The sequence below is a fragment of the Plutella xylostella genome, chromosome 16 (assembly GCF_932276165.1).
Source record: "Plutella xylostella chromosome 16, ilPluXylo3.1, whole genome shotgun sequence".
NCBI classification, from domain to species: domain Eukaryota; kingdom Metazoa; phylum Arthropoda; class Insecta; order Lepidoptera; family Plutellidae; genus Plutella; species Plutella xylostella.
In genome coordinates this window covers 7,512,414-7,536,031 of record NC_063996.1, presented here as the reverse complement: position 1 = coordinate 7,536,031, position 23,618 = coordinate 7,512,414, and the positions used below count along the sequence as shown (strand labels likewise).

Here is a 23,618-nt window from a genome sequence, read left to right as displayed (position 1 = left end):
TGAAGAGGTACATGAACCGTCTTCGTGGATTTCGCCAATTGTACCCATTCTTAAGGACAATGGGGAGGTTCGATTGTGTATCGACATGAGGCGTGCAAACACGGCTATACTAAAAGAGAATCACCCATTACCCTGTATGGATCACCTGTTACCGAAAATCAGGAAAGCACAATACTTTTCTAAATTGGATATTAAAAATGCTTTCCATCAAATTGAGCTCCATCCGAATTCACGCCACCTGACTACCTTCATAACATCCAGTGGTCTCTACAGATACAAAAGACTGATGTTCGGAGTGACCTGTGCGCCAGAGTTGTTCCAAAAAATATTAGAGAAAATGCTGATAAAGTGTGATGGGGTCATAAATTTTATCGATGACATTTTGATTTGCGGTAGTAGCGAAGAAGAACATGACACGAGACTGGCAAAAGTTTTAAAGACACTGAAGGAAAACAACGTTCTCTTGAATGAGGATAAATGTATCTACAAAGTGCAAAAAGTTAATTTTTTGGGACATGAACTGACACCGGGTGGAGTTAAGCCCTTACCGAAATACATGAAGAGCATTAAAGAATTTAGAGTGCCCAACACTGTAGAGGAATTACAGAGTTTCCTTGGACTCGTCAATTACATTAATAAATTGATACCTAATTTGGCTACCATGACTGAGCCATTGAAAGAACTGTTGAGACTGAAGTTAGGAAAGAAAGCGAGTATCACTCAGTACTGGACAAGGAAGCAAGATAAAGCATTTATTACGTTGAAGGAGACATTAACAGGAATAGAGACATTGGGTTATTATGATGTTAAAGATAAAACACAGGTGATAGCTGATGCCAGTCCTGTTGGTCTAGGAGCAGTGTTGGTCCAAATTGACTGCAGCGGGCCTAGAATAATAGCTTACGGAAATCGTACACTGACAAGTTGTGAGCGTAAATATAGTCAGACCGAAAAAGAAGCGTTAGCTCTCGTATGGGCTATTGAACACTTTAATACGTTTCTTTTCGGGAAAGAATTCGACCTTATTACGGATCATAAGCCGTTAGAGTTTTTGTTCAGCCCAAAGTCACGACCCTGTGCGCGCGTGGAACGTTGGGTTTTAAAGCTACAAGCTTATCGCTACAATATTAAATATAAGCCAGGAAACACAAATATTGCAGACCCCCTATCACGGTTGTGTAAAGAGGTGAACAATATAAGTGAAGACAAGGACTACGTTAATCAAATAATACAAATAGCGAAGCCCCAAGCAATCCGTTTAAAAGAATTGACTGACCATTCGGAAAAAGATGCGGAGATACAAAGTGTGAAAAGGGGAATTTACCATGGTGAGTGGGATGAGTCCGTTAAAAAGTACAAGATTTTTGAGAACGAGCTTTGTTTCTATGAAAACATTCTTTTGAGAGGCAATAGGATAGTTGTTCCTGAGAAACTTAAGAAGCAAGTACTGAACGCAGCCCACGAAGGGCATCCCGGCATAGTGGCCATGAAGGGAAGATTACGCTCAAAAGTTTGGTGGCCGAGAATAGATAAAGACGCGGAGACAATGGTGAAGAGTTGCAAAGGGTGTACACTTGTGTCTCTACCCAATCCACCAGCTGTAATGAAGCGTCGGGAACTTCCAGCAGAACCCTGGTTAGATGTTGCGATAGACTTGCTAGGGCCGTTACCCAGTCACGACTACCTGTTAGTAGTCGTTGATTATTATAGTCGATACAAAGAAATTAAACTGACCAAAACTATCACCAGTGCACAGATGATCAAATTATTGAAGGAGATATTTAGCCGCCTGGGGTACCCTGTTTCTGTAACTGCTGACAATGGACGTCAATTTGTGAGTGAGGAGTTCAAGGATTTTTGTAAGGAATGTGGCATAAAACTCTTCAGTACTGTGCCGTATTGGCCCCAGATGAATGGGGAGGTAGAGCGTCAAAATCGCGATATTTTAAAACGCCTCAAAATAAGCCAAATAGAACGAAAGGACATCAAAGAGACGTTATATGAGTATCTCATGATGTATAACTCAACCCCCCATTCAGTAACTGGGAAATCACCATCGGAGCTCTTCTTTAAGAGGCAAAATAGGGATAAAATTCCAATGATTAGGAACATGACCAGTCAAAGCGATGATACAGAGATAAGAGACCATGACAAAATTCAAAAAGAGAAAGGGAAAGAATATGGAGACCGGAAGAGAAGAGCAGAATCACCCGACATGAAAGAAGGAGACAAAGTTTATGTAAAAGAAATTGAGAAAACTAATAAGCTTACTCCCAGCTTTAACCCAACACCACATGTAGTGGAAAAGTCCTTGGGCGGGGACATTACAGTGAGAAACGAAGAGACTGGACAACAGCTCAGAAGGAATATTATACACTTGAAGAGAGTAGAAGGCCAGTGGGAAGCTGTAAATGACAAATCGGTCGAGCAATGATATGTTAGTTGTTGAGACACTCCAATTGATTATTAATATAAATTGTATCTAATTAATGTGATTCTGGTGAGGGTATATTGTTCTGTTAAACAATAATAAAAATATTGATAAGAAAGGGATGTAGTGTTTGTATCTATACAGTAGATATAACGCCTTGTCTCATGTACACAAGTAGTGAGGTAGCACGTCGGTGGCGGGCTGAGTCAGTCTGTGTTTGACCGGCGAGCCGACTGGACGTGTGCCTGCACGTGCGGCTTGGTGTTACAGTGAGCCATAGGTTTTGCGTGCTGTGCAGCTTTACACGATATAATTGTAGACCCTACAGGTACTAAACACAAGTCTGAAAACAGCGTTTTAAAATGTTGTGGCTATTGGATAATTCGTTGGTGTAGGTATGTGTATCGTTTCTGAAGGAGCAAACTTTGAAGGTGATAAAATAAATTTGGATGAATAACATTTTTTGTTTTATGAATATAATCCCGATACTTTTTACACAGAATATACCTAGGTATATTCTCTATTATCTCTCATGGCACGCGGGCCACTGATGAAGGCCCGGCGGGCCACATGCGGCCCGCGGGCCGCAGTTTGAGTATAGCTGATCTAGTCCCTTCGTCGGCCATCATGAAGTATGTGCCGCTGGAGCCCGGGCACTGCAACACACATGTACGGTCAGCTGCATAAGTAGCTATACACTTTCGAACCTTGTCAATCTAACAAACCGCCTATCCATTCATTGAAGCATTGACGGTTCGTCAGTTTGACAAGGTACAGAAGTGTATAACAACTTTATTATGCAGCTGACCGTACCATGGCAGCAAGTGTATGATCTAGTACCTTCGTCAGCCACCATGAACTCGTGCAGCTGCCTCGCGGCCGGCATGGCCACGGCGTGCACCCCCGCCGCGTGCGACACCAGGTACGTGCCGCTGGAGCCCGGGCACTGGAACACACGTGTACCATGGCACTGCCGGCGAGTGTACTTTACCTACTAGAGTACCTTCCTCGGCCATCATAACTCCTAGAGTCTAGACACTGCAACACACATGTACCTACCATACCATGGCAGCAAATGAATGATTTAGTACCTTCTTCAGCCATCATGAACTTCTGGAGCCTAGACATTGGAATACACATGTACCATGGCAGCGAGTGTATGATCTAGTCCCTTCTTCAGCCATCATGAACTCCTAGAGTCTAGGCACTGCAACACACATATACCTACCAGCGACTGTACTAATACCTTTTTCAGCCATCATGAACTCCTAGAGCTTAGAAACTGCAACACGGATGTACCATGTAAGTACCGCTGGAGCCCGGGCACTGCAACACACATGTACCATGGCAGCAACTGTACTAGTACCTTCGTCAGCCATCATGAACTCGTGCAGCTGCCTCGCGGCCGGCATGGCCACGGCGTGCACCCCCGCCGCGTGCGACACCAGGTACGAGCCGCTGGAGCCCGGACACTGGAACACACATGTACAGTCAGGTGCAGAAAAACCTGACCCCCTGCATTTCAAATAGAAATTCAAACTACGCAAAGCCAATTTGTCGGTGTGACGTATGTTGCGGTAGTGCTCGTGTCTATAGACAGACACAGAACTATTTTACTATTCTCCTATTTATATCCATCATTTAGATTTTAGATAATATCCATCATTTATACAAACTAACGAATTCATAGAACAATAATATTATGAAATACAAAATTTAAATTATTTTTGTTTTTCATCTGGGCTCGAACCCGCGGCCCAATTATTCGCAAACCAAACATTTGTCCGCTACGCCAAGAAGCTTATTGAACTCGTTTGCAAAATAGTGAATATATTGCCGACCGAATGGCGTAGTGGTTAGTGACCCTGACTACTGAGCCGATGGTCCCGGGTTCGATTCCCGGCCGGGGCAGATATTTGTTTAAACACAGATATTTGTTCTCGGGTCTTGGATGTGCCCGTAAAATGGCAATAGGCCCGCCCCCTATTACATTGGGACTAACATACACTCTGGCGAAAAGTGGGTGCAGCAATGCACCTCTGCCTACCCCGCAAGGGAGTACATTAGTACAAGGCGTGAGTGCGTGTGTGTGAATATATTGCGGTTCATTAGCAAAAGTATAGTCTATTTAGTGAATAGTGATAATTGTTTACAATATGAAATATTATAAGCGCAGAGGGTATTTTGAATTTATTTCTCATTTGAAATTGTAGACTTGAAGAGAATGTTTTGTTGCATTGAGATGGGTTTTGTTAATTCCATCTGATTGATCTGATTTATATTTATACCTATAATATAATCAAAATTATTGATTTGTAACGATGACAAACGAATTTATTAACAAGGTCATCATTATTAATTGAGTTAAGTGCCAGGACAACATTGGGTTCGTATTTTCTCTTTATAATTTTATTGGTTACTTTATATATTATTGGCTTTCATTTATTTTACTTATAGATTATCATAATATACTTTTTACGCTATAGTAATAATGTCACAATTATTATATTCATTAAGGCATGATCAAATTATTGTTTTTAAAGGTTACCGAAGATGGATGTCCTATAATGGGCCCTGAAGAACTGTTATAAAATAGCTAACGCATGACAAGATTTAATTTGAGAATTTTAAGGATGATATTATGGTTGCTGTTTGCATTGCGTGAGAAATATCTTCTACACGATAACAGCACAACTCGCAAAGAAGAAATGGAACATTATAACTATGTTATTATACGTTTAGTAAGTATTTAACGGGTCCCCAGTTTAAAAATGAGTAAAATTTATTTAGTAGTAAGATAATTATTTGTTCATACTGTTAAGATAATTGATTACATATTTATAAGTAACTACTTAGTAATAAAATTGTTGCTTATTTATAATTTAATTGTAGAAAACAACAAGAGATGTAAATTGTGAAATTTAGTAACATGTTGGTTCTCATTGTTGTAATTCTACAATTTTTGAATTTGTTTACTTTTGTTCATAATTATTCTGCATACAGACTAATAATATTTACTTGTTTAGTGAAATAAAGTTCTTTTTCTTATATATGTTTTTATTTTATTTCCTGTTCATATTGATAAAGATAGTCTAAAATAACCTATCTATAATGATTAACAAAGTAAAACATAAAAATAAATTTTAAAAGTCACACCTCCCAGAGATTTGAACTCTGAACCTCCATATTGAAAGCCGAATACCTTAACGATTACACCACACCGTCAAGTAGTTAAACTGGTGAAAAATGCAATCACTTCGTATCACACTGAGCTGGCTTGCAATAGTTAAAAGTGAACAACACAGGTTTTAACATTCTGGCATGAACTTTATGAAGCTAGTTCCAATATTTGATTTAAGATGGCGCTTAAATTAATAAAAGTCGATATTTAGCGCCATATTTTAACACACATACAGAAGTCTTAGTAACGAAACAAGGTGTATGTAGTTCAAGGTTATTTTACATAGGTGGCGCCTATGTGGGAGGGTTGTAGTTATAGCTATATAGGGGATCAGGATTAATTGCACTTGACTGTACCACTGGATTACTCACAACAAATTAGTTTATCATCACATCAACAAAACCCATCACGTCCCCATTGCTCGGGTCACCTTTCCAATAAAGGAGGGGTTTTAGGTCCACCACGCTGGCCTAGTGCGGGTTGGTGGACCCCAACACAAGCAAGCTTGTGCTGAGAGAGTTGTCGGGTAAGAGGGCAACCCGACTGTCAGATGTTTTCAAGCTGACGAAGGCCTCTGACTAGGCTTAATGTACATGGGTTTTGATTATGTTGTCGTGTCTTGGGGCTCATTGGTAGAGCATACTCGGTAGAGCATTTGACTTGCTGTATCCCCAAGCCAAATACGGAGTTTCAAAAACCGGCGTGCGTGTATGAAGAGACTTATAAATGTGGAGGAAACGAATGAAGTATGTCAGGATCGTGGCACGTGGAGATCCATAATCTCTGCCTGCCCCTTTGACAGTCGTGAGTATCTGTATTTACAGATAGTACACTCCACTTACCGGGTACAAGTGCACCGGGTACGAGTACTGCTGGATGCTGTCGTTGCCGGCGCCGAGCTCGATGCTCAGCTCCACGGCTTCTATCACGTACAGCGCGTACTCGGACTCCTTCTTGTCTTGTTATGACTGAGAGAGTGGTCGGGTAAGTGGGCAACCTGACTGTCAGATGTTTCCAAGCCGCCCGAAGGTCTCTGACTGCTGCAGAAACAGCCACCGGGACTTAACGTGCCTTCCGAAGCACGGAAGCGCCCAGAAAACAACGACTTGAAATCGGTCACCGATCCAACTGCCACAGCTCTTAAAATCTGCTAGTTCAGGTAGCAGTGGGCCGTCCAAGTAAGCCGAATAACTGATGCCCATTTCATTTTGCCAGGCCGTAGACAGAGTTAGACAGGTTTATTACTATTTCAACGTAAGTATAGTATACTGCACTTACCGGGTACAAGTGCACCGGGTACGAGTACTGCTGGATGCTGTCGTTGCCGGCGCCGAGCTCGATGCTCAGCTCCACGGCTTCTATCACGTACAGCGCGTATTCCGACTCCTTCTTGTCTTGTTGCGACTGAGAGAGTGGTCGGGTAAGTGGGCAACCTGACTGTCAGATGTTTTTAAGCCGCCCGAAGGTCTCTGGCTAGGCATAATGTACAGTATCGGCAGACGAATGCTCTACCACTGAGCTATATCCCCAAGACATGGCGACATATTATAAAGTCAAAAGGAGTTTCCTAAACCGACATGCGTGTATGAAGAGACTTATGAATATGAAAGAAGCGAAGGAAGTATGTTAGGATCGTGGCACGTGGAGATGCTGCCTACCCCCTTTGGGAGACAAGCGTGAGTATAAAGGATGCTTGTTTATTAGCGGTGCCACAAATAAACAAGCATCCTGTATGTATGTAAAGATAGCACACTCCACTTACCGGGTACAAGTGCACCGGGTACGAGTACTGCTGGATGCTGTCGTTGCCGGCGCCGAGCTCGATGCTCAGCTCCACGGCCTCGATCACGTACAGCGCGTATTCGGACTCCTTCTTGTCTTGTTATGACTGAGAGAGTGGTCGGGTAAGTGGGCAACCTGATTGTCAGATGTTTCCAAGCCGTCCGAAGGTCTCTGACTAGGATTAACGACCGCTGCAGAAACAGCCACTGGGACTTAACGTGCCTTCCGAAGCACGGAAGCGCCCAGAAAACAACGACTTGAAATCGGTCACCAATCCAATGGGTCTCATCAGTAATGAAGAAAGTAATCGAGGAGAGCTCAAGCAAACTACCACAGCTCTTAAAATCTGCTAGTTCAGGTAGCAGTAGCCAGCCAAGTAAGCCGAATAACTGATGCCCATTTCGTTTTGCCAGGCCGAGGACAGAGTATTATGGCGCGCCCTGCAACAGCAGTCGTGTGTCAAGCCACTGCTAGACGATTACGAGCTGGAGGTTTCTCAATAATTTATCCAAATAATGTGTATTATAAACCCAAAAGTTTCTCTCAATATTTATTACTCTTTCAACGTATAGTATACAGTATACTGCACTTACCGGGTACAAGTGCACCGGGTACGAGTACTGCTGGATGCTGTCGTTGCCGGCGCCGAGCTCGATGCTCAGCTCCACGGCTTCTATCACGTACAGCGCGTATTCGGACTCCTTCTTGTCTTGTTGCGACTGGAAATGGGAGAATTTACAGAGTTTAATAAGCTATTTAGTGGTATAATTTTTTTAAAGAAATATAATGAGAAAAGAGTGACCAGTGGTCTTTCTACCTTTGGAGGGAAGTTTTAAGAGCGTTGTATAGGTACTATTACTCTAAGAAACAACCAGCCGGTAAGATCTCACCAATATGCTGCAAGACCATGCATCAGTATCGGACAGTCAGCGACAGCTTCGGAACCCTGGACTACCAGGAGCGAAGAAACTAAATGGAATGAGGAACATATCAGGAAAGGGGACCCGGCGCTCTTTCATTGGAGGGTAGTAAGAGACTTACTTGATGCGGCGGCAGAACAAAGCTGGAAAGAAAAGAACACCCTTTCTACCTAAGGATCCGGTAAGAAACTTACAGGATGCGGCAACAGCACAGCATGGTACAGCACGGCTGGCTGGATGCAGCACCGCGAGCGCCGGCCGCCGCCCACCCAGCACCAGCAGGTGCACGAGGCCGAGCCGCAGTTGTCACCGCCCCTTCAAGCAGGCATCTGACACCGTGGTCTACTGACCTGACCGACTGATCCTGGCTTGGATCTGGTATTTGTCACGCTGAGCAGAAGAATGTAGCATCTAAGGGTCGAAAGGGAGCTTCGGGGCTTACTGGAGCGAGGAATCTACATGGAATAAGGAGCATAGCTGGAAAGAATTGGACACCCTTTCTACCTGAGGATGTGGTATAGCATAGCTGGAAAGAACTGGATACCTGAGAATCGGGTGAGAAACTTACTGGATGCGACAGCAGAAAGAATCTAGAAAGAAATGGACTACCTTTCTACTTGAGGATCTGGTAAGACACCGACACGTTCTTTCATTGGAGGGTAGTAATAAGAGCGTTGTACTCTATAACTCTTAGAAACCTTCCGGTAAGGTACTCACTGGATGCGGCAGCAGCACAGAATGGTACAGCACGGCTGGCTGGAGGCAGCACCGCGAGCGCCGGCCGCCGCCCGCCCAGCACCAGCAGGCGGCACGAGGCCGAGCCGCAGTTGTCACCGCCCCTTCACCCTCTGACACAACAGTCAACTAATCCTTTCAATACGCTGACTAACCTTGGTTCGACTGTAGTATTTAACACGCTGTGCAGAAGAATGTAGCACCACAGAAGGATTAGTCGGTCAAGGAGCGAGGAAACTATAAGGAGCACAGCTGGCAAGAATTGATCTAGCTTTCTACCTGAGGATGAGGATGTGGTATAGCATAGCTGGACACCCTGAAAGAACTGGATACCTGACGATCTGGTGAGAAACTTACTGGATGCGGCAGCAGAACAAAGCTGGAAAGAACCGGAAAGTCTTTCTAGCTGAGGATCCGGTTAGGGGAACCGGCGCTCTTTCTACCTTTGGAGCGTTGTTTTATTTTTTATTTATTTTATTTTATTTTGGCTTCAAACAGTCATATGGAAACAAAATATACATGCTATCTTAAATCTAAACTTATAGACTTGGAGGGCCGAAAAGTTAAACATAAAGTAAATAACAGGAGAAAACTTAATTAACTAGTTATAGTAAGTTGTGTACAACTTATAACGTTTAGAAACCATCCGGTAAGAGACTCACCGGATGCGGCAGCAGCACAGCATGATACAACACGGCTGGCTGGAGGCAGCACCGCGAGCGCTGGCCGCCGCCCGCCCAGCACCAGCAGGCTGCACGAGGCCGAGCCGCAGTTGTCACCGCCCCTTCACACTGGCATCTGACACCGTGGTCAACTAATCTGACTGACTGATGCTTTTAACACGCTGATGAATCCTTTTTCGTCTCTAGTATTTGTGACGCTGAGCAGAAGAAGGTAGCACCAAAGAGCTTCGGAACCCTGGAATTACTGGAGCCAGGAATCTAAGAATCTATGGAATAAGGAGCATAGCTGGAAGAACACCCTTTCTACCTGAGGCTCTGGTAAGATAGTGTCTGGATGCGGCAGCAGAACAAAGCTGGAAAGAATTGGTCAGTCTTTCTAGCTGAGGATCTGGTATAGCATAGCTGGAAAGAACTGGATACCTGAGGAACTGGTGAGAAACTTACTGGATGCGGCAGCAGAACAAAGCTGGAAAGAACTGGACAGGTTATCTACCTGAGGATCTGGTAAGACACCGGCACGCTAAGAACGTAGGATCCATGGGATGCAAATGGCATCTTTCTACCTATTTAGGCAATTGTTAAGAGCGTTGTATACTTCAACTCCTAAGTAACTTACAGGATGCGGCAACAGCACAGCATGGTACAGCACGGCTGGCTGGAGGCAGCACCGCGAGCGCCGGCCGCCGCCCGCCCAGCACCAGCAGCCTGCACGAGGCCGAGCCGCAGTTGTCACCGCCCCTTCACCCGGGCATCTGACACCGTGGTAGAGTGTCTTACCGACTGATGCGCTGATATATCCTGGTTCAGCACTGGTATTTGTCACGCTGACTAACCCTGGTTCGGAATCCTGGACTAACTGGAGCGAAGGAATTTACATAGAATAAAGAGCATAGCTGGAAAGAACTGGATACGTGAGGATCTGGTGAGAAACTTACTGGATGCGATAACAAAACAAAGCTGGAAAGAACTGGACTACCTTTTTACCTGAGGATCTGGTATAGCATAGCTGGAAAGAACTGGATACCTGAGGATGCGGTAACAGCACCGCATGGTACAATACAGCGCAGCTGGAGGCCAGCACCACGAGCGCCGGCCGCCGCGCGCCGCCCAGCACCAGCAGGCTGCACGAGTCTGAACCGTAGTTGTCGTCGGCTGGTGGGAACATCGCTAGAGGGCCGCTGAGCTTGGATGTTGAGCTGCGAATGAGAAGTGAGCTTGTTAGGAGGTATTCATTTAATTATGCTCACACACAGCTGTCTGCCAAAACTAGGCAGAGCCTGTAATATGGGTATCGGACAGATATATGTACACATAAACATAGATAGATACATATTTTATATATGTATTAACACTCAAGATCCAAGTACAAAATATCTATCTAAAACAAATATCTGACCCATGGGAATCGAACCCGGGACCTTCAGCATAGGAGTCAGGACTACTATAACCACTACACCGTTCAGTTGTCAAATAATGAAACTGCAGAACCAGCTACTCCCGCGGTTATTCTTTGGTAGGTCTGAACTAACCTATTCAACTTGTCCCCCTTAGTTTACGTAATCCAAACACCCTTTCACCTTTTAGAGTCCAAGTCGCAGTCCAAACAGCAGACATTCCCGTCACCCTTCAGCACCAGCACACTGTTGGTGTCCGGCAGCGGCGCGAAGTCCACTGCGGTGTCTCCGAGGGTGTCCAGTATGCGGCGCCCGCCGATGAGGCAGCTCGGCTTAGGGCCCGTCGTGTAGATGGAGACGAGCTTCGGACCGTGCTTCAGGGCTATGTTGTAGAGCCTGTAATGTTAGAGGTTGGTCATTGATAAAATCTAGTTGCATTCAGGTGAAGTGTAAGGCTAAGTAGCACCGCCAATTGAAAAAAAACTTCTGTTTGTCTAGTTTCGGTCTGTTTACCCCATGGGTTATCTGTTCTTCGACAGATCTGACCAGCCTGCCACCAAAGCTTACTAACTCGGCGAGCTATGTCAGTGACTCCAGTTTTCTATCAAATCACTTCGTTGCGGATGTGATCTTTCAGAGAAACTCCAAGTATAGGTCTTTACACACCAGACACAAGGCAGCCTATCCCACATATCTGATGGTGTTGTGGCAGAAGTGTGGCAAAACGCATTATCTTGCCACACTTCTTCTTTTTAATAGTATATGCATTTAAAACCCATGCGAGGCAAAAACAAACTTCACCCACCAGCGACAACCCATACTCCCCACATACCTGATGGTGTTGTCCGACACCAGCACCAGCACGTGCGACAGCGAGGCCGGGTGCCAGTGCACGCGCCGCACGTCGCCCGCCGCGTGCAGGAACCGCTCGTCCACGGCGTAACTCCTGGAGACAAGGGGAGAGGGGTGGTTATTGAATGAACGCTGGTCGCTCTGAGCGTGGAGGGAGTAGCTTCTGTAACCAGGGGGATTGACCATTGGAAGGAGACCCGTGCCCCAGTAGTAGGGAAGTGATAGGTGGGGATGATTAAATGAACAGGCCAGTCATGATACAGGGGCACTCAATATGGTTTAATGTACCTCAAATGCCCCCCTTAATTCATTTTGTTTATAAATTAATATTGACGTCTTTAGTTGGTTCAAAGTGGGACGCTCTCCGGCCAAGAAATCGGCATGTTCAGTCAGGTAGCCTGATGAGGAAGGCGGATGCCAAAGTGTCGTAAAGATTTTTGATGAATGATGAAGATCAAGGTAGAAAACAGGGTTTTCTTTTGTCACAGTTAAATAGCCTAGAAAACAAGATAGTGCATAGTAAATAGAAATTAATAGAGGCTAAATAATATGTACTTCTAAAGTTTACATCGATATATTTTTATAGTTGTAAACCGGAATTTATACATAAGTAAGAATAATGATGCAACTAGACTGTAAAGCAAAACAATACATTACAAATATTATTTCCCCGAGATGTTTTCAAAAATAGGGGAAAACAATCAGCGAATACGAGTAGTACCTAAAGTTTGAAATTTGAAATGCAACGGAAAAAGAAGAAAACCATCCTCGGATAGTAATTTGAAGGCTAAAATCTCACGGGTGTTGCCTCCGTGAACACTGAACAGTTTACAGGGTATTGCAAAAAGCATATACTAAGCCGAAACCAGCATGTACAGCATGTTGTATCTAAGGCCGAATCTGAAATCTGAATTTCAAAATTCGCGAAAAAAAAAACATACTCCATAGTAAAAAAGTCACGTGACCAACTAGGTTTCTATATAATATAGATATAGCACATGCTGGTTTCGGCTTAGTGTACCCTTTTTGCAACACCCTGTACAGGAAGGGCTACTGAAATAGTATATAAGATACAATGTACATACATAGGTGTACTCATGTAAGTGTGAGTTCTAAATATCGGTTCCTGAAGTTTTCTACCTTGTCAAACTAACAAAGCGCCCATTCATTCTTTTCAAGATTGACAGTTGGTTAGTATGACAAAGCCATGGAAGTAATAAGTACTTTGTAAGTACAAAGCACAATCACAGCCTACTTCAGTAACTTTTAAGTTGTTTAGACTGGACTGTACATACCTAAAGTCCTTTTTTTAATCTCAGATACTAAATTGACAGATTCTGAACGGTTCATCAACAGTCGATTGTCCCACGATTAAATGACGTATCGTTCTATTGGCGGGACAATCAACTGTTGATGACCCGTTCAAAATCTATCAATTTAGTATCTGGCATTAAAAAACAGACTTTACAACCACGACGCAAAGCACAGATTCACTTTCGCTTATGAATCGATGCATTCATTTGCTCTCAAGTTGGCAACGCTTACAGAATACCCTAGTGGCGCTCCCTACCTGCATCCCAAACACAGAACAACCGAATTGCGCGTCGCATTACTAGTTTAATGCAGTTTCGAGCGATACAGAATTGGGCTAACTCCACCGGAGCTGGTCCCTCGACAATCGGCACTGGGGTCACTCCACCTTAAGAGAAACTAAGTTGAAAGCTCTAGTGCGCTACCCACCGACTCTATTTCGTAATATTAAACGTACCGATTGTATAAAAGCTCATGTCCGTTTGTGATGGTAAGCTAGGGTACCTAACCCTTCTGAACTGTTGCGGATAATTACTTGAACCTATGAACCGGAGGTGTAACTTTTATCGAATGAACTGTAGTTTATTGTGAGTTAAATGCTAGACGAAAAAGTAGGGATATAAAAGTTTGATTTGTAGACAGTTGTATATAGGTAGAAACCTATAGTACTGATTCAAATTCCTTTTAGTCACATGCTATTTAGTCTTCAGCCGTGCCCTATTGCTCGTGAATAACTGAGCCAAAAACTGTCCAGCTACCGTACCACCACCGACAGATTAGCTTCGCCTTCGTCACTGGTTAAGTAATTACAAGTTACGTCGATTTGACAAGCGAGTTACTATAATGTACATTGATCGCAACCCCACAGGACAACCTCGACTTAGCAGAAAAATAACACGCACATTGCATTTTACAACACACGCATCACACAGCCGATTACCCGACCACAGCCGATACCGGGAAAAAAACAAACATGGCCGCCTAAAGCGTAATCAAATTATTATCAGAGGAAAGACCCAAGGGCGAGACCGCGGAGCCGTCCTGGGAATTTATCGTTGGAAATAATGAATTAAGCCTTTTTTCTCCCGATAATGGGCGGGAGTTTTTAAACGGCACCTGGACACAATGGCCGCGGGGGATCCCGGCCGCTGCCCAATGGACCCTAAAAAGTGATGAGATTTTCTCGGGCTGTGATAAAAAATATCTTTTGTTTTCCGCGCGATCGGCTCTCCGCAGGCTGCGGTCGCCTGGGTTTGCACAGCATGTTGCATAAGTGGTACAGTGGTAATGGTTGCGAAAGGGCGGAAACAAAAGTTTTTCAGAATGAACCCCTAAGTCACATTTCAGTTTTCTGTAGAATCCTTTATACATTATGAATATTAGTATATATGCACTACTGAAACTCTGATAGTCTTGCATCGTGCAATATGCAAGTTAAAATATAAAGAGACGGATATCAAATTAAGATAAATATATAGAAATTGAAAGTTTCCTTTTAAGTTCTATCTGCCAGTCTAAATATTTTTTAGATTCCGATGAAAAATTAAGAAGAGAGATGTACTATTCTCTAATCTATTCTGAGGGAGGGTGAAGCCTCTGTACCTGGCCCTCTCGAGTGGAACCTTTGTACATGTCCCCCTAATTTCAGCTCAGCCAGCCTAGCTCCCGAGTAAACTGGAGCAGCAAGCCTGGGTGTTGCAAAAGCTGAGATAGGCGCTCTGTAGGTCCAAGAATAGATAATGCCATAGATTTACCTTATCAATACTTACTTAAATAATACAAGTAAATTTAACCCCCACTGTTCTGACTGTGGTAAAAGATGATAAAGAATGAAAACCCAAATATATGGGGGTCATTAAGTTCGGTCACCCAAAAATCGAGCATTGTGCAAAACTTGACCTGTCCTGAAAGACCGACGCAGAAAAACGAAGATAACATAAATCTTTCCGCGCGCGATCCGCCCGGTATCTCAAAAAGAACGAGTTACGAGCGCTAAAAAATTACAAATGGCCGACATTAGAACAATCGCCGGGCAAACACGGCGGGCGAATGTCTCCGGAACAAAAACCGATAAAAAACCGGACGGTAAAGGTTCCGATTCGAAAAAATAAGAATTAGACAAAGCGACGGCAGCGCCGCGGACGGTCGGGGTACTATAATACGTGGCCAGTGTTTTTACGAGCAGCCCTTTTGTCCTTCCGGTGGGCCTCTTTTTTAAATAGATCAGGGAGGGCAAGTAAGGACCTCGGACACCCACTGAAATATTATTGTGTATTTTTCTACTCGGCATTCATAAATATTTTGCCGGACCCCGGCCCCGCCCGCCGCGGGATTTAGCTACTCCGAATCGGCGGAGAATTATAAATTCGGTTAATAAAATATGATACGATAAAGCGGCTTTTTTCTCCGCCCAGACCTCTATTATATTATGTTTAATTTAAATATGAATAATTAAATTTAAAAAGGAAATCTCGGGGCTAATGAAATTTTTGTTTTCGAGATAATGAATTGAAAACACGTGGCCGAGGCGCCATGTTGTTCTTCAGACTCATTCACATTCATGTCGAGTCGCGGGAAACCGCCAAAAAATTAAAAATACTCTTATAATTTAAATATTATTACGACAATATATTATTTCGGCATGTTTATTGTACGTATTCCGCGATACCCGGGAGCTTAGTCGAACCGCACACGGTCCGATTTGCGCATTCATTATTTATTTTGCAAACGTTTAATCTCGAGCGGAAAAGAATCCGATGAAAATGGCGTCGCACAACAGAGCGGGAGATCAAAAGCAGAAATAATAATGATCAGTGGGTCACCAGAGGGTTACGCTGCCAATCGTCTGCCGAAACAAATAATAAATAATAAAAAAGCCAGCCTCTAATCAACGAACAAACGACACAAAACGCCGGCGATCAGGCCTCGGCCGGGTATTATTAAACAAAAAACGGGCGAGCCGCAGAAATATTAAACAGACGGCATCGATCCAGACGCGCCCGCGGGGGATTAAAATCGTAACGAACGCTATAACAAAAATATTCAAATACAATACGTACAAATTGATACAAACACTCATTAGGCGAAGGCGCCCTCCCCCGATCTGCGGCCGTCCACGTCCCGCGTACAAATATTATCTAAAATTCCTTCTCATTTATAATCCTTTTGTGTCCTCGGTGCGGCGGTGTCCTCCGTCAAATCCCCCCACGGGGGGGTGGGGGTGTATTTTTATATTTTTAATCGCGTCGGGCATTATCCAAATGGACATTGGCGACGGTCCGTGCCGAGTGTCGCTGCCGCCGAGATGATAAATATTCCTTTCGTTCGACACCCGTCTCTCCCTTTGTTTCGCCCTCGCCTAGCCACACGACATAATACACCCCGCTTCTTTTATTTCGACTATCGGTATCTGAGGAAAAAACAAACGCATCGTCATTAATTATGGCCGATTTGTCTGCGGCTGACTGGCGCGCATTCTTCCCGGTTCCGGGTTTCGACGATTAAAAATTGCTTTCCATCTGTGCCCTTTTTCTTCGAGTTTTTTTTTCCATTCCACTGTTATGGCAAATGAAAATTGATTGTGGCAATTTGGCCGCGATCGTTTGATGCAGATCTGAAAGTCGCTCATTGAATTCCGTGATGCTTTTATTCTAGCTCGTGATCGATGTGCTTCGTCATCGTTGGATTCGCTCCTCCGTCCGTTCATCCTCCATTGCGGTCACCGGCAGGCGGGAGCTCAAAAGAATAACTTGATTATTCAAATAGCCGACATCCCCGAACACGCAAAACAAACCGACCAATTTCTTCCGTCACATAAAATCGAAAACGGAAAAGTTTAATGGCACCAAATCCTGGCCGCCGATAAAACATAAAAAAGGAAACAAACCCCCCATTCTTTATAGAATTGAAAAACTCTATAGATTACGCCACTGATCCTATTATTACGCCGAAGCGGACACGGCGGAGAGAAAAACAAGTGAGACATAAAAACGGACCCTGCTTTGCATATAGAAAACCTATTCATTTCGCTTGGATATGAAAAACGATGGAAAAACTGCAGTCGACCGGCGTAAGAATTAATGGCGCGAAAGTTCCGTGGGTGCTCTGAGCATGGTTGGGTCTACATGACGCGAATTTATGTATATGCACGTCCCGCGCTCCCGAAGCGTTTTTTGTGACGTACTGCGAGCGGACAGGCTTGTTTAAGTGTGCGGAGGTCGCTAACTATTGTTTCAGCCTGATTCTCCGCGAAAATAGGACATTGAATATGCTGAACATTTTTAGACGGAAGCGGAGACAGTTGATAAAATGTAGATTTATGATTTAGCCGCGAAAATGAACACTAATTGCGCTGTATGATTTTACGTTTTTTTATATATTTTCCTGCCTTCAAATATGGTCGAAGATGTCGTTACCAGCCAATGATGCTGGACCCTATGTGCAGCATTCCTTACACGATACTGGAAACCATTAAATTAGAAGTACCTATTTTGAATTCAGACTTTGTTCGACATAACGGATGGTTGACGTTTCACGCTATGCTTGCCTCTATTCGCCGTCCATCAGCTGTCGGGCATCGCGTCACATCTATCGAAGAACCAATTACCGGTAACCACTTGAGCATCATAATCTCACTAATAGATTTAAGTCTTAAGATTATGTAATCGTATTATTTTTTTTAATGAAATAAACAGATTAATTTTATTATTATTTGGTAAATCAGAGACGGATTCGTGGTTAGTGCAGCAGTTTTGTTTTTCCTAAGCTTTGCAACGCTGACCCGTGTTTGCTTTGAGCCTGCGTCAAAGAGCACACAGAGTGTCGATGCGTGTTGTATCGCGTGTTGTGAACTGTACGCTCTTGATACTTGCAAAAGTTTCAGTCGCAGTAGCACCAAATTACTACTAAACGGAAAAGACTAGCTTCAATATTGTGCTATTATGTACTTCAATATTGCAGACGGCGTTAATAACGCCGTCTGCAATATTGAAGTACATAATATATTTAACATCGCCTCAGAATATTACCAACTAAAAACGTCAATATTTTGATCAAATTCAAAATTAAATGTTTAAATTATGAATTAATGATTGGGTCATGTGGTGTCGAAATTTTGTAAGAGAAACTTTTTCATTGCTCGTGAGTGTAGAGGTAACATAAAGAGGAAATATCTCCTAGCCTAGTAGATAAACGATGGGATTCCGAACACCGGACGGCAGTCGCATTAACTTAATAGATACAAACGTTAGAACCTTCTCTCGGTGTTGGCAATCGAGTCACGTATTGAGAGTATGAGGACTTCACGACGTTATGTTTCAAGACCGATATATGCTGGAGGTAAAGGTGTACTTTTATGATGATAAAATTATGCCTGGTGCTCGCATATTTTTTACAAAGGTTACTCTAACATCCTAAAATGTAAAATAAATGTAAAGTTATTAAATCTAGAAGCTTTGAGCCCATTTTGTTGTAAGAAGATTTAAAAATAATAATTTATTGTTGATTACTTAGATGAATTGTGGGGGACTAAATTTACTATAAAGTGTGACTAACATAGTGTGTAAATTAAATTATTACTAACAAAATATGGATTATTCCAACATGAATTAATCATTAATTTCGTATCAGTATCAAACACACACGTTCGAACTCAGCCCGTCAATTTTCAAATATTCAACAAAGGAACCGGCATCAAAACGCGCCAATCCGGCAACAGCATTATCGGTACGAAACAACGATCACTTGGAATACGGGAGCGGCTATTCGCAGGCCGTGGCACTTTTTTTTTCCGGCCAGCTTTTTCCTTTTCGCGCAAACACCGCGCGGTCGAACAGTTTAATGATTTGAAAAACGTGTTCTATCAACTCCGGCGGTGGCGGGTTGCGACCGGAAAAAAAATGCAGAAGAGCCGAGGGTTGTCTGTGGTTCCGCTACCAAATTGACCGGGATTGGCTGCGTTTTTGGCACCTCATAAAATACTGTTGGGCATTTTCGCCTCTTCCTGAAACGGTATTGAAATTGTAGGGACTTTCAGGGATGGACGGTTGTTGGTAAGCGTTTTGCAGTACTGAAACTGACATATCCCAATTTGTTCTCATTCTGTAAGTATTTCACATCAGTTTCAGCTACGTGTATTTGGAATTACTATTTGTCTGACACTGCTTACTAACCGGCATTTACCTCACCTATTCACTGATTTTCAATCCCACTTCTTATACATATTTAGGTAAACCTTTTCAGGTTATTTACCATCCTACGTTTGCAAAATTCATGTCACATAATGTTTCTTCGTAAGACACTTAAACCTTACGAACATCGCTTCTAACGATGGTGCGGTACTACACAAGACTTCTGACATTCCACCGCGGAACCCCACCGATAAAAACCCGGGGGTTCGACTGCGCAAATACATGGCGATTCCATCGGCAATTTATAATATTTCCGCGTGGAAATTTACGATTATTCGGCACCGGCCACAATGGATGACACCTTTTGTTCTAACGCCAATAAATGTTAGCGTGAGTTGTGTCCCATCATCGACCGTGAATCACGCGCCTCCGTGCCTTTTGTTAATTATGGAGAGAAAAAAGAGGAATGGGATTTATTGGCCGATTGTTAGACTTCGATCATGGAGATTAACAATGGCTTTTAAATTGTCTACCAGTGTTTCTTGGGGCCCTATCGCGGAGTCTAAGCGAAGTTACATTTACGAAGTAATTAGTGTCAAATTCAATACAACTGGAATCCGAACTTTATTATCATAACCAGTTCGCGCCAACATTGCCTTGAAAGATTAGGTAAGGACAGAAAGTTTCAGGCCTTATAGTAGGAGTGGTCTAAATAATATTAATATCTGCAACAGTCAAAGAATGGCACAAACTGACTGACATCAAACGATTATTTAAGGCTATATTATAAGCTTTTCAATGGTTACAACCTAAATTACTAGAGTTATTTAACTGAACAATGTAATTTCTTATCCGACTTAGCATTAACATTTAGAAAATGCTTTTAGGATTGAGTTCAATCGTTGTACACTTATTCATATATTTTCGTAAAAAATAAATAAAAGTCAAAAAGTCTCTAACCACAATAATCATAAAAAAAAACAAAAAATGCAAAACGAAACAATATCAATGAAAATTATACCGTCATCGAGCGAGCGTGGCCACATAAAAATATAAATTAAAAACAATAAAATGATTGCCCCAACCGAATGTCATGCAATATTTGAACACGTAGGAATAGGACAAGGGGATAAAAAATGTATTTATAATAAAATAAGGGGGGTTTACATTGTACCGGCAATACACATAGATGACCAATGGGTCCGGTTTTCAGTAAAGGATAAAGAACTTAAAGTTACCGAGCACAAGATTCATATAAGTGTAAACCACTCCATTTTACTAGAGCTTATTCTAATTAAACAAAACCCTTTTAAGAATATATGCGGTGCATAATTATTAATACTCGTGCAACTAGATGTTGCACTGAATATTGGTATGTTATTTAGGTATGCCTATCTGCCAATGAACTTAGTAAAAAACTATTTGTTTTAAAATTAATAATTATGTGTCTCTGCTGGTTTGAATCTCATACCACCAAAAAACTTAGGATATAATGAATCCCGCTTTGTTTAGAACTTTAAATAATAGTTCAGTACAAACCGCTGCCCTGTTCGGCAGTGTAAACTTATAACACTTCTCTTCATCACTAGGCAGTCAAGAAATGAAAAGCGTTTGACCAATAAATTATTTTCATAAAATATAACGATAGCTTTGACCAGGGGTTGTCAAAGCTCATGATACATGGGTTCGTTAAGCAGACCCGATGAAGGGTATTGTAATAAATTGAATTTATTTATTTCATTTATTCCGCCACGTTACATGTGGCTCCCCGTTTCTTGCTGAGATGAATACTGATATTTTATTCGGACTGCGCAATTTATGACATAGTATGACTTATAAACAATCTACCTTTATATATCATGCGGAAGTTCAACGATCAAAGTCTTGGGAGATGACGAATAACGATATCTCGCACAAATCCTTAGATCTCGTCTTAGGTATGCCCAAAACATATACATATACATAATTATGCTTACGACTGTAATCCCCGTGTAATCTAGATGTGCTGGTTTCCTCACGTTGTTTTCTTTCACTGTAAGAGGAAGTGGTATAATTGTATTTAAACTTCATATTTCTGAAGAATGCATTGGCATTGGTACATGGCAGTATTCGAACCCACGTCATCAAAAAACTATAAGCGTGTGTGTTGCTTCCCGGTACTGAAACGGGTTCTAGCTCAGCTAGATGTTGCTATGGTAGACCATAGCGCTGGTTATCACTACAACCCTGGGTGAAGTCACGGACTGTAGCAACTAGCAAAAGGGGTGTCCGTTTACGTAACACTGTAAACTTGTCAGGCACGTGTGTACCTCGTTCAGCATGTTTGTCAAACGCGAGGTATCGGCCCGCGGGCGACGCGCGTAAATTAAAAATCAGTTAAACACCCCTGACTGGGTCGAGCCGCAAGGGCGTGGGCCAAGTTTCAATGAATAGGTTCAAAAAAGAGGTCTTGAGTCTATGGGAAGTATCAATGTCTAACCATGATATTGTAAAGAACGGTGGACTGATTTAAAATGCGTTTATGGTATATATTTATATGAGTGTTTATATTCTACTGCAACGATGAATAAGCCTGAAGATGGACAAGAAAAAACGCTCACATTTCTTTCCACATTTTCAATTACTCATATTTAACCTTCTTCTTTGTGTAATGACCACAAATGAACTAAGTCACTAAATAATACTTCAGAATTAGGCCATTACATGCAGCATATCCATTGCACATTTATCCTAATCTTGCAAAGATATCGGCGACCATACATACATACAGACGAATTGACCAACTCCACCTTTTTTGAAGTCGGATAAAAACGCTAACTCTTATGCCCGCGCCACACTGCAACAGTCCCACCGCCACAACCGCTGACTCCGTACAACACATTCGGTTACTTTTTTCCGGCTTAAACTGAACGACCATCGGGCGTTTAATAAATTAACGGGTTTGCTCCCGACTGTTGATTGAGGATTCGTGCCGGTCGATCACTGATGTATCTGGGTACCTGCGCTCCGCATAAAACCAATGAAAGTTGCATTATTTGTGCTGCTAAAAAAACGTAGGGATAGATAAGAGTTCTCGAGTGGAAACAACGAACAGGCAAAGGCAGTGTGGGACGCCCTCCTGCCCGCTGGACCAACGAACTTACGCGGGTTGCCGGTAGTGGCTGGATGTGACAGGCCGAGGACCGAGTGTTGTGGTGCTCCTTGAGATAGAACTATGTCCAGCAGTGGATGATAAAAGGCTGACAATGATAAAAAAAGATAGATAATTTATTTTGCTTTTACTTGAAGTCAATTCGCCTCAGTCTCATTACACTCTTCAACAAACATCGACAGCGATGTACGACATTGTCCTGAATAAATGATGGCGTTCTGATTGGTCAGCGGATCGTTCCATTCGGACGGGGATATTAGCGAAAAAAAAATATCATTTTCCATAGAAACTTTGTTGGTCAGTGACTTTTTACTATGGGATTTTTTTTTTTTCGCGAATTTCCAAATTCTGATTTCAGATTCGGGCTTAGATATACCATGCTGCACATGTAGGTTTCGGCTTAGTATACCAATTTTGCAACACCCTGTATATTGCTGCCTTGCTTTGACAGTATTTGACGGCCGACTGGTGCAGTGGTTAGTGACTGCTAATGCCGAAGGTCCCAGGTCCCGGCCGCGGTAGATATTTGTTTAAAGACAGATATTTGCCCTCGGGTCTTGGGTGTTAATAATGTATGATTATTTATCTATCTATTTACCTGTGTAGATAAAGATAAGAAAATCGATCATCTTTATCTAATGAGCAGAAAAATGTGGATAGATGCAATGCTTGTATCTAAGGGTCCAAGTTTTGAAACGAACACTTTCACATTATGCTACTAATTAGTACACAAAATAATTTAATTGCCTCTCTCAAGTTGCTACACTGTCAACCACATATTTACTATGTACCAAATTTGTGAATAACGAAGTTCCGTGAGCCAATCAAAAAGTTCGTTTCACCCATGCGTATTATTGGAACTGGGTTACAGTTGTTCCGGTAACAATTGAATTTGAATGATAAATACCCGAAATTGGGACAACATATAATAAAAAATCGGAATTAACACTGGACCGGATTAATCAGCTCAATAGGTAGGTATATAGTTAGTGTTTTACAAATACAATTGCAACTTGAGGAAGCCATCCCATCATTGTTATTCTTTATCGT

At 42.6% G+C, this 23,618-nt stretch overlaps 1 protein-coding gene across 1 annotated transcript in view; it reads right to left on the bottom strand.

The window, feature by feature from the left end:
- The window catches only part of LOC105381892 (nucleoporin 88), a 152,093-nt gene that overhangs the window by 24,034 nt on the left and 104,441 nt on the right, over positions 1 to 23,618 (bottom strand). The window contains 5 exon segments of the mRNA XM_048626354.1: positions 3,068 to 3,087; positions 7,375 to 7,500; positions 10,757 to 10,928; positions 11,310 to 11,522; positions 11,959 to 12,072. Of these exon segments, the coding sequence (XP_048482311.1) occupies positions 3,068 to 3,087; positions 7,375 to 7,500; positions 10,757 to 10,928; positions 11,310 to 11,522; positions 11,959 to 12,072 (645 nt within the window).